Source organism: Aythya fuligula, chromosome 4 (assembly GCF_009819795.1).
Source record: "Aythya fuligula isolate bAytFul2 chromosome 4, bAytFul2.pri, whole genome shotgun sequence".
Lineage (NCBI taxonomy): Eukaryota > Metazoa > Chordata > Aves > Anseriformes > Anatidae > Aythya > Aythya fuligula.
Window position 1 is genome coordinate 48,124,514 of NC_045562.1, and position 12,676 is coordinate 48,137,189.

The 12,676-nt window shown below is 42.9% G+C and overlaps 1 protein-coding gene across 1 annotated transcript in view; it reads right to left on the minus strand.

The window, feature by feature from the left end:
- The window catches only part of CRACD (capping protein inhibiting regulator of actin dynamics), a 55,832-nt gene that overhangs the window by 15,661 nt on the left and 27,495 nt on the right, over window positions 1-12,676 (minus strand). Inside the window, 2 exon segments of the mRNA XM_032186329.1 lie at window positions 1,484-1,648; window positions 10,501-10,636. Of these exon segments, the coding sequence (XP_032042220.1) occupies window positions 1,484-1,648; window positions 10,501-10,636 (301 nt within the window).

The window sequence follows — 12,676 nt, forward strand, 5'->3', positions numbered from 1 at the left end:
ACAAATACCCATTAAATGAAACCTAGAACTCCTGCTGGCGATCCAGCTTGCTGAGGAAAACCAGCAGCCACAAGGCAGCAGAGGACACAAAATAGCACAGTGCTTCGTGGGCCCAGCCACCAGCCCCTGCCAGAAGCCACCCCGTGCCCCCAGCCCACGCAGACGAACACGGAGCTGTTACACGGCCAGCAGCAGAGAGGAGCAGGAACCAAGCAAGCTGCCATGTGCCAGGAAAGCTCTGATAGAGCAGGCAGTGAGCAGTGCACAGTAAGAGAAAGGCAAAGTGCTGAGTGCTCTTGCATTTCAGCGTTGATTTGTTGGGATCTGCCTGGGCACTTTGAGCTGCAATCTCCTTGTCAAAGGGACGTTTACTCCTGCAGTATTCAGAAAAAGGAATTGTGCAAGGTAGCACTAATCCTGTTTTCAAAACACAGCGTTTGAAAGAGCAGCTGGTAAAGACTGAATCTCTCCCTCCTTAATACCCAGGGGTAATCCCGTGATTTAGTGACTGAATTACTTCTGCTTTCAAGCTGGAGGTCTGCGGTGTGCCGGGTGCTGAGGGGAGCTATGCTGCCCCTTGAAGACCGATGAAGAGTTTTGGCCACCTCAGCCATAAATCTCCCTTCTGTAGGTTTGGCATGAGCTGCAGAGGACACTTGGTGTCGTTACCTTTCCTGCAGCCAGATACCCCTAGTGACCACGAGCTCACGCCCTGGTCGCCCTCCAGGATCAGATGGGTGCATGTCCACAGTGGGGGTGCTGTGTGCCTCCCCCAGGGGAACCCAGGCACAAAGGCAGCCTCTTTGGGGCAGGGAAATGGATGTCCCTCGTGTTCCTGTCACCCACTGCAACTTCACACGGAGCCAGTCTCGCCTTAGAGGATTTCCAGAGAGCTCCCATCACTCGCTGTGCTTTCTCACTGTCAGAGCAAGCCCCTTCTAGTTACCTCAATGCCTCCAGTTCCTGTATCAAAGTCTCTATGAAGAATTAGGACAATTATTTGAATTGCACTGGACATTGGGCTTATGGACTGTTCTCAGAATGGTTCTCCACCACATCTGCCTTCATCTCCTGTCTGAGGAATATGGATATTTACCCCAAGACCAAGGGTTTTATGGATCTCATTTTGGATTTTCGTTTTTACCATAGTTGCTGTGCACAACTCTCTATGCAGGCAAAGCCATATGTCAAGATATTTTCTGTCTTAGAAAAAATCCGGTCCTACAGCTACACTGCGAGCAATGCCTGTTTTGCCGAGGTGCAGAGCAGACATTCGAGTTGGTGATGTTGTGGGACCTGGCTCGGGATGCCAAGAGCACACACTTCGCACCAGTCCCAGCAGCACAAGCTGAGAGATGCCACCCACGTACAACAGCCCGCTGAGCTCAGCGATGCCTCACTGGAGACATCTGTTACTCCCCAGTGAACTCCCCTGCTGTAGTACCACTGTAATGCCACAAACACATTGATTTGAAGTGCTTACTTTATTGCCACTCTCTGAGAGCACTGTGTCCTGCTGAGTGTCAGTCTCCATGGGGCTACCGAGCAATACATCCTCTTCTACACTAGCACTTGCCTCCCCCATTGTCCTCCCAGAAATTGTCATTTGTGGAGGCTGCCCAAATTTTATATTCTTGGCCAACTGTTGCTGAAAAACAAAAAGAGGGGAAAAAAAAAAAAAAAAGGATATTTATATTATGAGCAAAACAAGTCAAGTCTAACACGTGCCTGTTCTCCACATGGAAGCTGCACAGAAATCAGGACAACCACAAAAACCAACTCGAGGCTCACGTTGCTGCGACACGACAGCCATCCCATCTCCATTCTCCCCACAAAGTGACCAAGGTCAGGAACTCGCTGCATCAGTTCTTGCTTTGGGTGATCAGCTTGAGCTCTCATCAGTGCTGCCAGCTTTTGCAAAATTATTATGAATTTTGCAACATTCCTTCTGGTTTCTTAATCTGTGTCCTAGATTAAGGCTTTGATTATAAAAGCTAATTACCAAGCCTTACTTCTTAAAGAAATGATAACATCATGATCCACATGTACCCTGAGAAGTTAAAACTGCCCCAAAAAGCAGCTTCTTTCTCCTCCAACCCCCAAGCCCTGTATGCCATGCAACTGTAGTTTTTAAAGATATCCTAACTGTGAGGACCACTTTTAAGTTTTAATATCTTAAGGATCTGGCATAACTCTGTGCTAGAGGAGGCAAATTCTCAAAGGAGAGAAAACCCAGCTTGTTTTAGATGCTTGCTCTCAAGGAACAGTGCACAGACTCATGTAAGTTCATGCTCATATGCACTGCCCCATCACCAACCTTTACACGAGAAAAGTTTATGCACAGAAGATACAGTAAACCAAAAGATAAAGGAGCTTTTCCATCATTTACTTTCTTTTGAAGCGATCTCTCTAGGGTTACAAGAAAGCACTCTTGAATTATATCAAGGAGAAGGTATGTAAAACAAGTAGCAGTTATCATCTATCCTCTGGTGGGATGAATTGGGGAAGTTGCAGCTCTGGCTACTGCAGACACATGTACCATACGGTCTTTGAAAGCGAAGTTTTTAGTAACAGTGAATAATTTCTCTTGAAGAAAGAACAAATAGGAGTAAGGCACATTTAATGACAGATTTTCTTCCTGAAATATTTCAGCAAATTGTTTTCAGTTAGGAAGGAAGGGAGAAAGTAGTTATTTTCCTGCCTTACCATCTTTCAAAGACAGAAAATTCTCCAGAGACCTCCCATCTCTGGCTTTCATTACTGCAAACACAGCTCAGCGGTGCTCATTTCAACTTGCAACCTGTATTCAGTGTGAACGTTAGGTACCTGCACGGACCCCTGATACGTGTTTGACTGAGAAATATGAAAGATTAGAATAGCTATCACAAAAAACAAGGGCTTATCTTATTCCCATACCACAGAATCATCAACGTGGCTCAAGTGAACAGCTGCCAAGGGAAGACACCCTTTAACAGCAGCAGGTAGACCTCTGAAAGGATTCATGTCAGATCAGTCTTCCTTTCGTCATTGCGCTGTGGGCTTAAGTTTACCCATGCTAACCGCAAAACATTATCTTAGTATTTTGATACAGAAACCTGGTAAAATGCACACTGAGACTGCTCCGAATCAGGTTAGTGAATCAGAACAGTCTATGCCCTTTTGAATTTTGATGGAAAATAATTAAATTCCTCTAACACAGCGTTCTGAAACAGCGGTTTATTCCAACCAGATTACTGCCAGCGCACCCATCGTCTAACAGCAAGGGTTTCACAAAATCCTTCAACGTTTTTGTTATAAATGCAGCTCTCTGACTTGAAGTCTTACAGGTTTCCACTGTGCAAATGGGAGCTGGAGGGAGCAAATGCCTGTGTTCAGTACTGTGAAGGCTGCGACTGTGCTCTGATCCTGCAGCTCCTCTGACACCAGCAGAAACCGGCTCCTGAACAGATTCTTAATTTGACAATGTACTGTATTAATTGAGGCTGCTCTTTGCTTCATCTCAAAGTCATATTCCTAAACAGGAAAAATGCTGTAAAGATGTACATTGGGTTTTAAATGCTATTTTCCTGTTATTTCCAGGAAATACCGTATTGCCAATATTTCTGGACTGTAGAAGTTTAAAGATTCATTTGCGCAGACTTGCATAAATCAGTTTGAAGACTGAAAAAAAAAAGAGTAGCCCTTGTATTCCTTATAGGACAGAAGGCTCTTTTTTTGCATTTATTTATTGACTACATGGAGAAAAAAAAAAAAAAAAAGGAATAAACTCAATTAATAGTTTTCCATTGGCCAATTGCTTTCAGTACACTGCAACCTCCAAAGCTGATGCTGAATCCTGAATGTCTAAATCCCAAGTAGTTTGTTACCACTAAGCAAATTTATTCTGATTGCTTTCAAAGAATGACACAAAATGTACTCCTCATTATTTTTGAAAATGTGTTTGTAATGTAACTGCGGTGCAATTATCCTCTCAAATCTGTACTCATACATTCTCTACCTGGTCAATTATAAAAACCCCGAACTGCATCGTCCTTGAAAGAAAAGAAAAAACACACAAATTTTACTTGAAAGAATAAACACAAATAGTGCAATCCAGAGATGGAGAGATGCATATATTTAGGCTTCAAAGCCATTAAAAGAGATCACGTTCCCTGAAAAGAAGGGAATTGGAGATGTGTTCCTGGACACAGAAGAATCCTAAACCCTTCCTTACTTGAGAATTCCCTCTGCTGAGGGCAAGTGTGTGCCTGAGGAGGATTATTTGCAACTCAGTCAGTGGCAGTTGCAGGCGTGACATTTTGTTCTACCATTGTGCAGTCACGCACAAGATGCTTAAACACTCCTTGGGAATGTCCACAGAGGCATACTGGTCTCAGTTAAACATACCTGGTCTCTTCTGGTCTGTGCAAAAGGCAGCCAGGAATCACCATCCTGTTCCTCGGTCTCATTGTCAGTCAGGAACAGAAGGCAAGAGACAAACACCTCTTGTCTGTACCTTCCCCTTCACCCCTTCCTACCAGCCCCAAGGCAGGTGGGTATTTCCACAGGACTTACAAACCGTTCTCAGTGCAGCTGCCACGCATGACCACAAAATGGGCTGGTGGGACCATGCACACACACATGAGAGCTTCTGAACTGAATCATCAAACTGCCTCAGTGCAGGCTCGCCTCATCCCCACGATTTCTGAGATTGAGGCGAGGGGCAGGGCTGCACGTGAGAAGTCGCCGCTGCCACCAGCTCATGCCTGCAGGACGGGAACCCCCCAGCTGGGGCTGCTGGCCCCTGGACACCTCCTCACTGGGCAGAGCTGCCACGACGGGTGAGAACAGACCAGCATGTAGCAAAGCCACAGCCCTGGGGTTAGGGCCTCACTGCTCTAAGATATTCACTGCTGCGGCTGTAAATAATGTATTCATCTAATAAAGGCAAAGAAATCCTGGGAATTTAGAAAAAAAAAAAATTAAACATTTGCACTCATCCCATTTAACAAATCTTCAGTAACTGGACCATGACACAGCCCCACTTATTTCATGCCAAATAATTTGCTAGAACATGGCAATTTAACTGACATCTTTACACCAGCTTAACGTTAATGACTTCAGAAACAAAATTCCCAAGTGAAATTGCTCTGCATTACTTGGTGCCTGCAGAGAATTAAAAAGCTTCAACTTTCAAAGCACTCTTTGTGTTTGCATAGGAAATGCCACAGAACAAACCTTCCATATTAACCGGCAGCGAGCCCAGATTGGGCTGTGCATCTCCTCTTTCACTCAGATTTGGCTCCTCTTCTGTGTACATGCCTGCCTGCACGCGTGTTGGAGTCAGCCCCCCGAAACCACATCGTGCTTGTTAAGGCTCTGTGCCTGGGGCGACTCCAAAACCAGATCCTGAGAGCTACTTTCTCTGTTCATTTAAAATCAATACAACAGCACCATTTTTAACTGGTTCTATTTGAACAATTCTTAGAAGTGCTGATGATATTTTGCCTTCAGCTCAAATACCTGTTCTTCATGTCTGTCTGCAATGCCCACAGATATAAATAAGGTATGGTTTGTAGCTATATGCTATTGTGAAATCATGAGTTCATCAATAGTACTTGTCCTAGGAACAGCCCCAACACTGAGATACCTCTTGGCCCTCTACAGTCTCTCACAGCGACCCCAAAAATCAAATGACTTAGGAACAGGGTGAGCCCATACAAAGATTTCTCCTAAAAGCGCTCCAATGATTTGTGGCATCCGAGCACCTCTGGGTCAGTAGTAATTTGGGAACTTCTATGAATGTGTTGTTGCTTTTTGAGCTTCTATAAATATTTCACCAACAGTGCTGCACGACAATGAGCTGTACAGTCCAGCTATGCATAAAGAAATATTTGTTTTGGGTTGGAAATGGGACTAGCTTCAACTGATGCTCCTATGTTCTCACACTGAGACAGACTGAGTACTTGTCCTCTATTCACTTCCCAACTCCATTCATGAATTCATGCATCTCCATCATATTCTCTCCCTTGTCATTTCTCTTCTAGGCTGCAGAAACACTTTACCTAATTGTTCATTTTATGGAAATGAGCCCACCTCTTTATCCACACAAGAACATCTGCAGCACATCTGAACAGGCAAAACACCCTACATAAGCTCTTTTTAATTTATTTTTTTAAGAGAAAATAAAATGGAAAGCACCAAGTTATTTTGGTATACTGGGAGACTATAGAAAGTAGTGAAAGAAATGTATATAGAAAGAAATGGCAGAGGATCTGTTGAGATCCTATGTATTTGCAGCAAATCCAGATGTAAATGAATATTTCAGTACGAAGTAGCAATGGATCACTTATAGATGTGCGTGTGTGTGTTAAGAGCAAGTCCTTCTGGGGAAGCCTGAAGACACTTAGAGGATCTGTGGTATTCATCACCCGCGTCTCCCCTGGCAGTGCACCAGAACTATGGGGCTGCAGAAAGTGGGAGAGGGACTGTGCCAGGGAGTGAGTGATGGGACAAGGGGTAGTGGCTTCAGACTGAAAGAGGGAAGGGTTACATTAGGTATGAGGAAGCAATTCTTCACCCAGAGGGTGGTGAGGCCCTGGCACAGGCTGCCCAGAGAAGCTGTGTGTGCCCCATCCCTGGCAGTGCTCAAGGCCAGGCTGGATGGGGCTTTGGGCAGCCTGGGCTGGTGGGAGGTGTCCCTGCCCATGGCAGGGGGCTGGAACTGTGTGGGCTTTAAGATCCCTTCCAACCCAAACCATCCTGGGATTCTGTGATTCTAAAAGCAAAGCAGATAAAAGGAAAATAGAAGCTAGTTTTCCACATAATAATTTGTAATATAATTTTCCACATAAAAATTTGTAATATAAGAAAAAGGGGGTGTGCCTCAGAAATAGAAGAATTATTAGGAAAAGGTGATAAATTCAGTTTATGAAGTGAAAACAATTGTCAAATTTGAAGAAAATAACTAGAATGCAGTGACACTAGAAAATATTGGCACCAATGAAATGAACTGCAAGAAATACAAAGCTGGGCAGTCACTCAGTGAAAACTGCTCCCAGTTCCATAAAATGAAGAGCATCAAGTTAAACGATAATAGCTCTGAGGTTTAACAACCAGCTTTGTAGCCTTGTTAAGATCTGGACAATATAAAACACAAAGAGCAAAGGGAACGTCTGGCAGAATGCAATGTGCAGTGCACAGCAGGGGAAGCACTGGCTTGATCATTAGCTATGATATGTTAATGGCTACGAGAAAGGGTTCCAAAAGTGAACAGCCACCAGGTCTGACAGCAAAAAGAAAAAAAAAAAAAAAAAAAAAAAAAAAAAAAAGGCTTGGGGCATTCATCATTACAAAGCCAGTGAAATTTGCATATAAAAATTGGTTCTTCAGAAGTTGACCAAGAAGTCTGGATTCCCTAAACATGTTTTTATCATAATTAAGCACTGTGCAATAGATGGTGCTGTAAAGACAGCAGGTGATTTGTTTGTTTTACAGCACAGGGCCGCATGAAACAGAACACACGGAGCCCAGCAGCTCCTAGATGCAAAAAGCCATAAGCCATACCCAACCTTTAACATTTCTTGCAGCCGACTGCCGCTGCCTGCGGGATGCCAGATGACCAAGGTACGCTCAGTGAAGGCAGGAGGCAGAGCACAAGCTGTCCTCCTCTCTGCAGCAGAGCCATGCTGCAGCATTGGTGCAGCACAGGGGAGATGTGGCACAGATACACTGAGATCAAAACACTCAAACCAAGCTTCCATTTTACTTGGTGAAGCTTCTTGCGGAAACAAGACCTGTCCTTTGCTCGTTTGTTAGCCTTTTCTGGCAAATAGCAGCAGCAAGAACAACAATCCCAGCTGTAGAATGTGAGGAGGTTGATCTAACACACTTTGAAGAAAGGAAAAAACAAACAATCCACCAGCCTATGAAAGGCAGGCCCATAAAGACAAGCTCCCAGAGTTGCTTTCAGACCTGCCCTGATGCACTGCTAGATTTAGGCTTTAGATTTAGATCTAAAGATCTTTAGATCTACATTAGGCAAGACTCCTGAGGTCTCGTTCACAGCCTTGCGTGAGAAGCAGAGCACCAGGCCCTGGGGAGCTAAATGCAGTATGAGTAGCAGGGTACTAGTGCTCAGTGGGGGCAGGTTCACGCTGGGTTTTTACACTGCATCTCAGAAAACAGGTAATGGTAAACCTCAGCAGATCCAAAGGAGGAAGAAAAGACTGCTTTTACAACAATGGATGGCTTGAACCATCACAAAGTAGCAGCTTCAGGACACACAAAGCCTATCTGAGGTTAAAAAGAAGCCAGGCTTTTCTCGGCCAGACTTCCAGCAAGCAGTAAAACCTTAGAACATGACCCAATCCGTTTATGGAGAGCTTGATAAGATGAATGCTGCCAATCTGAAAATCAATAAAAAGAAATGAGGGCTGTTCCAGAAAGAACCAGTTTACCTTGAACACACAATCAAGCAGGAAGAATTTCTATAATAAGAATCCGAACCAGTGCACGCGCTGGCCACCTGCCCAGGCTGATACATTGAACCAGTCTTGCACCATTTTTTGTGGGTTCATCAAGACTCTGGAGATGGCAGAAATGCAAGGTGAGAATGGGGAAATAAGAACGTTTCAAGAACCTTTACTGCATCTTCATCCACAAATTCCTGGAAATGGATAAAATTCACAGAGCTTTTGGTCTCTACTTGGAATATGGCAAGTTCACAGGGACCTGAATCCTGGCAACATTCCTTTACCAAGGAGCATTTTGCCACGCAAAAATAAAAAAATAAATAAAAAAGAAGAGGTGTGAGGTGGTAAGTGCATAAAACTTTCAGAAATAGCTGGTTAGACCTGGGACCCAACTCTAAGGTCCACCTAAAAGCATGCAATAGGATTTTGCCATGATCTCGTCCTACAATTCAGGGAACAGCTGTGGAAATCATGGCTAGGGAAACGAGAACAGTCATGCCCTGAACAGCAGATTTTGCAGATGCAGGATGTGGCCCCCAGGCTCATTTATAAGGAGCCTTCATGTGGGGTTACGAAAAAAAAAAATATCCATGGACACAAAAAATAAAATATCCATGATACGTAACTTCTGCATAAAGATGTAAATAGCTGAGTCATTTATGATTTATTATGCATTTTCCTCGTGTTTGCATGGATTGCTGTGGATGTCACCATTACCATCAGAGTGGGAAAAATTGCATGAGGGATGTTGTTACAGGCTGGATTACAAGAAGAAGAGGTATTGAGAGAAAAGCTAACATGCTGAAGGCCAGAGAACAGATCCAACAGGTAGGGCGGGCACAGCTCCCTGCTGAAGTCGGTGGGCTTTGTGTCCCAAGGACACTCAAGCATTCTGCAGGTCAGTTCCAGCTACCTCATGTCTTTGCCCAGAGCCAGTAGTCATTTAAAACATGATGACTTCTAGCTCGGCAAGTAGCGTGTGTCGATTCTACCTGACCCAGGGAAATTTAAGCTGAAAAAACAGCACAGGGAAATTGGAGCTGTGGTTTCTGCTTCAAAGTTTATCCATAGTCAGCACAGTCAGCGCCATTCGGTGCTGTGTCGGCTGATAGCAGCGTGCAGGAAAAAGGAAAAATTACATCCTGCAAGTCTCCTTAGCCTACCATGCGAGATATCTCCCTCACCAGGGAAGATGGACCCAGACAGTGGGTGCTGTGGAGGTAAAAGAAGTCACTACTATTTTACTTGTCATCTACAGGGTAATGGCACTCACACAGCATTAAAAATTTACCAGCAATCCTGAGCAATAAACTGATAGGTGCTTCTGAAGGACAGCTCTATCAAGGTCTAGATAAGCATAAACTTGAATCTTGCAGACATAAAAAAGAAGTAAAGCAAAAAATTAGGTAGAGCACTACAGAAGGGGACAGAATTCTGTGAAACAAAGGAAAGCAGGTCATGTAGGGCTCTTTCAAAGCAAATACCCAACTGAATTGAGTATGTAGCTACTTATCCACTGTTTGCTTTGGAGAGTTAAACATATCTGCCTTTCCTGAGAACCACTCAATGACCAGGGAGGAAAAGACTGAAGAAAAATGTAGAAAGTACAAAACAATAACAAAATGAGCTTTGCTAAGAGGTCTCACTGTATGCCATCCACTGTCAGCTGAACCCCAATTTTTATTTTTATTTCTAATTTTTTTCCCACTCAGTGCCACATCTGTAGGTCTCAGACATAAGGATCAGGACAGGCTTACACCACAAGTTCAATTCATATGTGTCCCACAAGTTGCAGACACCTATACAGGTTTACTTGCAGCATTCCTGTCTTACCTTTCAAGACCAGAACCTCGACCTTCTGCAAGATTATCCAAATTGTCAACGTGGCTGGTGGACAGACAATTTGCATGGCTGAGAAACAACCCCCAGGCCACTGAACACGCAACCCAACTTTATTCACACTTAACATGTTCTGGAACTCCAAAGAACATTTTCCACCACACTTCAAATGTAATTCCACCCCGCTTCCCTCCTTGTAATTTCTTACCTGTAGTGTTTTGACTTTTCCTAAAACGTTCTCCTGTGACATTGCTTGGACGGTCTGTTCACTCTCTGTTCTCCCATCAGGTATAAAAATACTGTCATGGGAGAAAGCTCGACTGCCCATATAATAATGGGAAGACCTGGAAAAACAGGTAATAAGTACAACAATTAATTTATGAGAGTGGCCCTTCATATCATAGCTGCACCGCTATATGGATTTTCCCTCCCTTCTGTCCATACAAAAGCTTTGAACATTCTCAGAAGAGAGATAGCCAAACATTTTCTGTTATCAGAAGATCAGTGATTCCTTTGCATGCAGTCTTCCTCCTTGAAAGAACATTAAGTGAGAAGTTTTTAATAGGAAGGTTGAAAAAGTTCAATTAATTTTCCTTAGAAGCCCCAGGGCTAAGCATTACTTTTAGAATACAGGGTAGATGATGATGATGCACGTGTTACCAGATGCCACATTTAAAAAATATACTGTAGTTAAAATTATATAAAATAACTGCTTAGCCGGACTAAGGTTCAAAACACAGACAGCAGGTGCAAAGCAAAAGTGACCACTCAAACACAGGAAGAGGTAATACGCTGTCGAGCTCATTACGTTTCTGTCACCATGAGCGTGGTCACGCTGACAACGCGATGTTATCCTCAACCCTCTGAACTACACGAAGCGTATCAGATGGGTTTGATTGGCAACAAACAGTGAGACATGCCCATGGGCAAGGAGCACAAATGCCAAGGAAGGGAGTGCATCACAAATGACCTACTTATATGGCTGCTGTAAATCCACAGGCAGAGGGATTAAACCAAAAGTGTTTTAATGTACTAGAGATTTTAAAGGCTCTTCAAGAAAACTGAGGGTTTTTGTTTGTTTGTTTCTTTTAAAGGATGCTCTGAGTTATTTTAGGCTTTTGGGGGTATCTTGGGGGAAAATGTTTGAGTTTGAAAATTGCATTTTGTCCAGCCTAGAATATTTGATGGTGACTAGGAAGCCATTGATATACAAACACGATGAAAGTCACAGTAGAAGAAACTGAACAACTGAGAGGCCTTCGATATCTTCTAATAACCTATTGGCAACTCTACAGAATCCATTTACAGCTTCAGTAAATTTACAATCCAGAGAAGGAAAAACAAAACTTTTTTTTTTTTTTTTAAACCAACCTAACCCAGACATCCTTTTAAATATGGTAGGAAACATTATAAAAAAATTATTCAGCATAAGCAAGGAAGGCGGATCCTTCCAGAGAGAGGGGTAAGTAAAACAGCAGGAAAAACGAAACACTCACATGTTTAAGAAAATCCATATATTCTCTTTTTCTCCATCTAAAAATGTGCCTGTAGTCTTTAAAGTGTTCAAAACAGTTCTATTCATATTTTGAAAAATACCTCTGGAAAGTATTTAATACATATTCATCTTCCCCCCCTCTGTGGTGTGAACTTTTTAAAAAATATAAATGATAATCTTTCTTACCAAGTATGAATTTTGTATACGATTAATATAACCCCATAAAATTGGTTAAATTATAAGATATTATTGGCTTTTCTAACAAAATTTCTTACAGATAACCTGAAAATACAAAAACGAGCTCCCCATAACCTCTCTGTGTCTCCGGTTTATATATAGGATATGTTTGCACTTAAAATAAATCATCCAAGGTTTTGGAGAGAAGACACAGAGCTCCCTATATCACTTCATCCTCCACACAAGCATACTCAACTGTAAAATTATTTTTTATCCAAAAGTAATATTTGAACAACACACTTCATTTAAAACAAACCAGCATGCAATCAAGCAAAAGAGCTATTCAACATTTCACAGCATTTTTAGCCATAAGAGAAACATTTAACTGATGCTGTGTTTTATTCTAGATTTATTTATTTATTTTAAATAAAACCCACAAGTTGATTGCCTGCTAAGGGTAATACACCTTATTTTAGAAACCTTTTATTAGAGGAAACCAGAAAAGTATATTTTTAAACCTTCTTCTAAAAAGGGTCAGGACTGAATCATCCTGACTCAGCCCACTCACAGAGCTGTGGGAACACTGCGTGGCCTTGCAGTAAGTGACAGAAAGCTTCCTTGGCCACCCGGGAAGCAGCCCATCAACCGGAGTTTTGGAAATGCCCCTTAACTGGGACAAAATCCTAGAAGGCCCGGCTTGCAAGATGAGTGG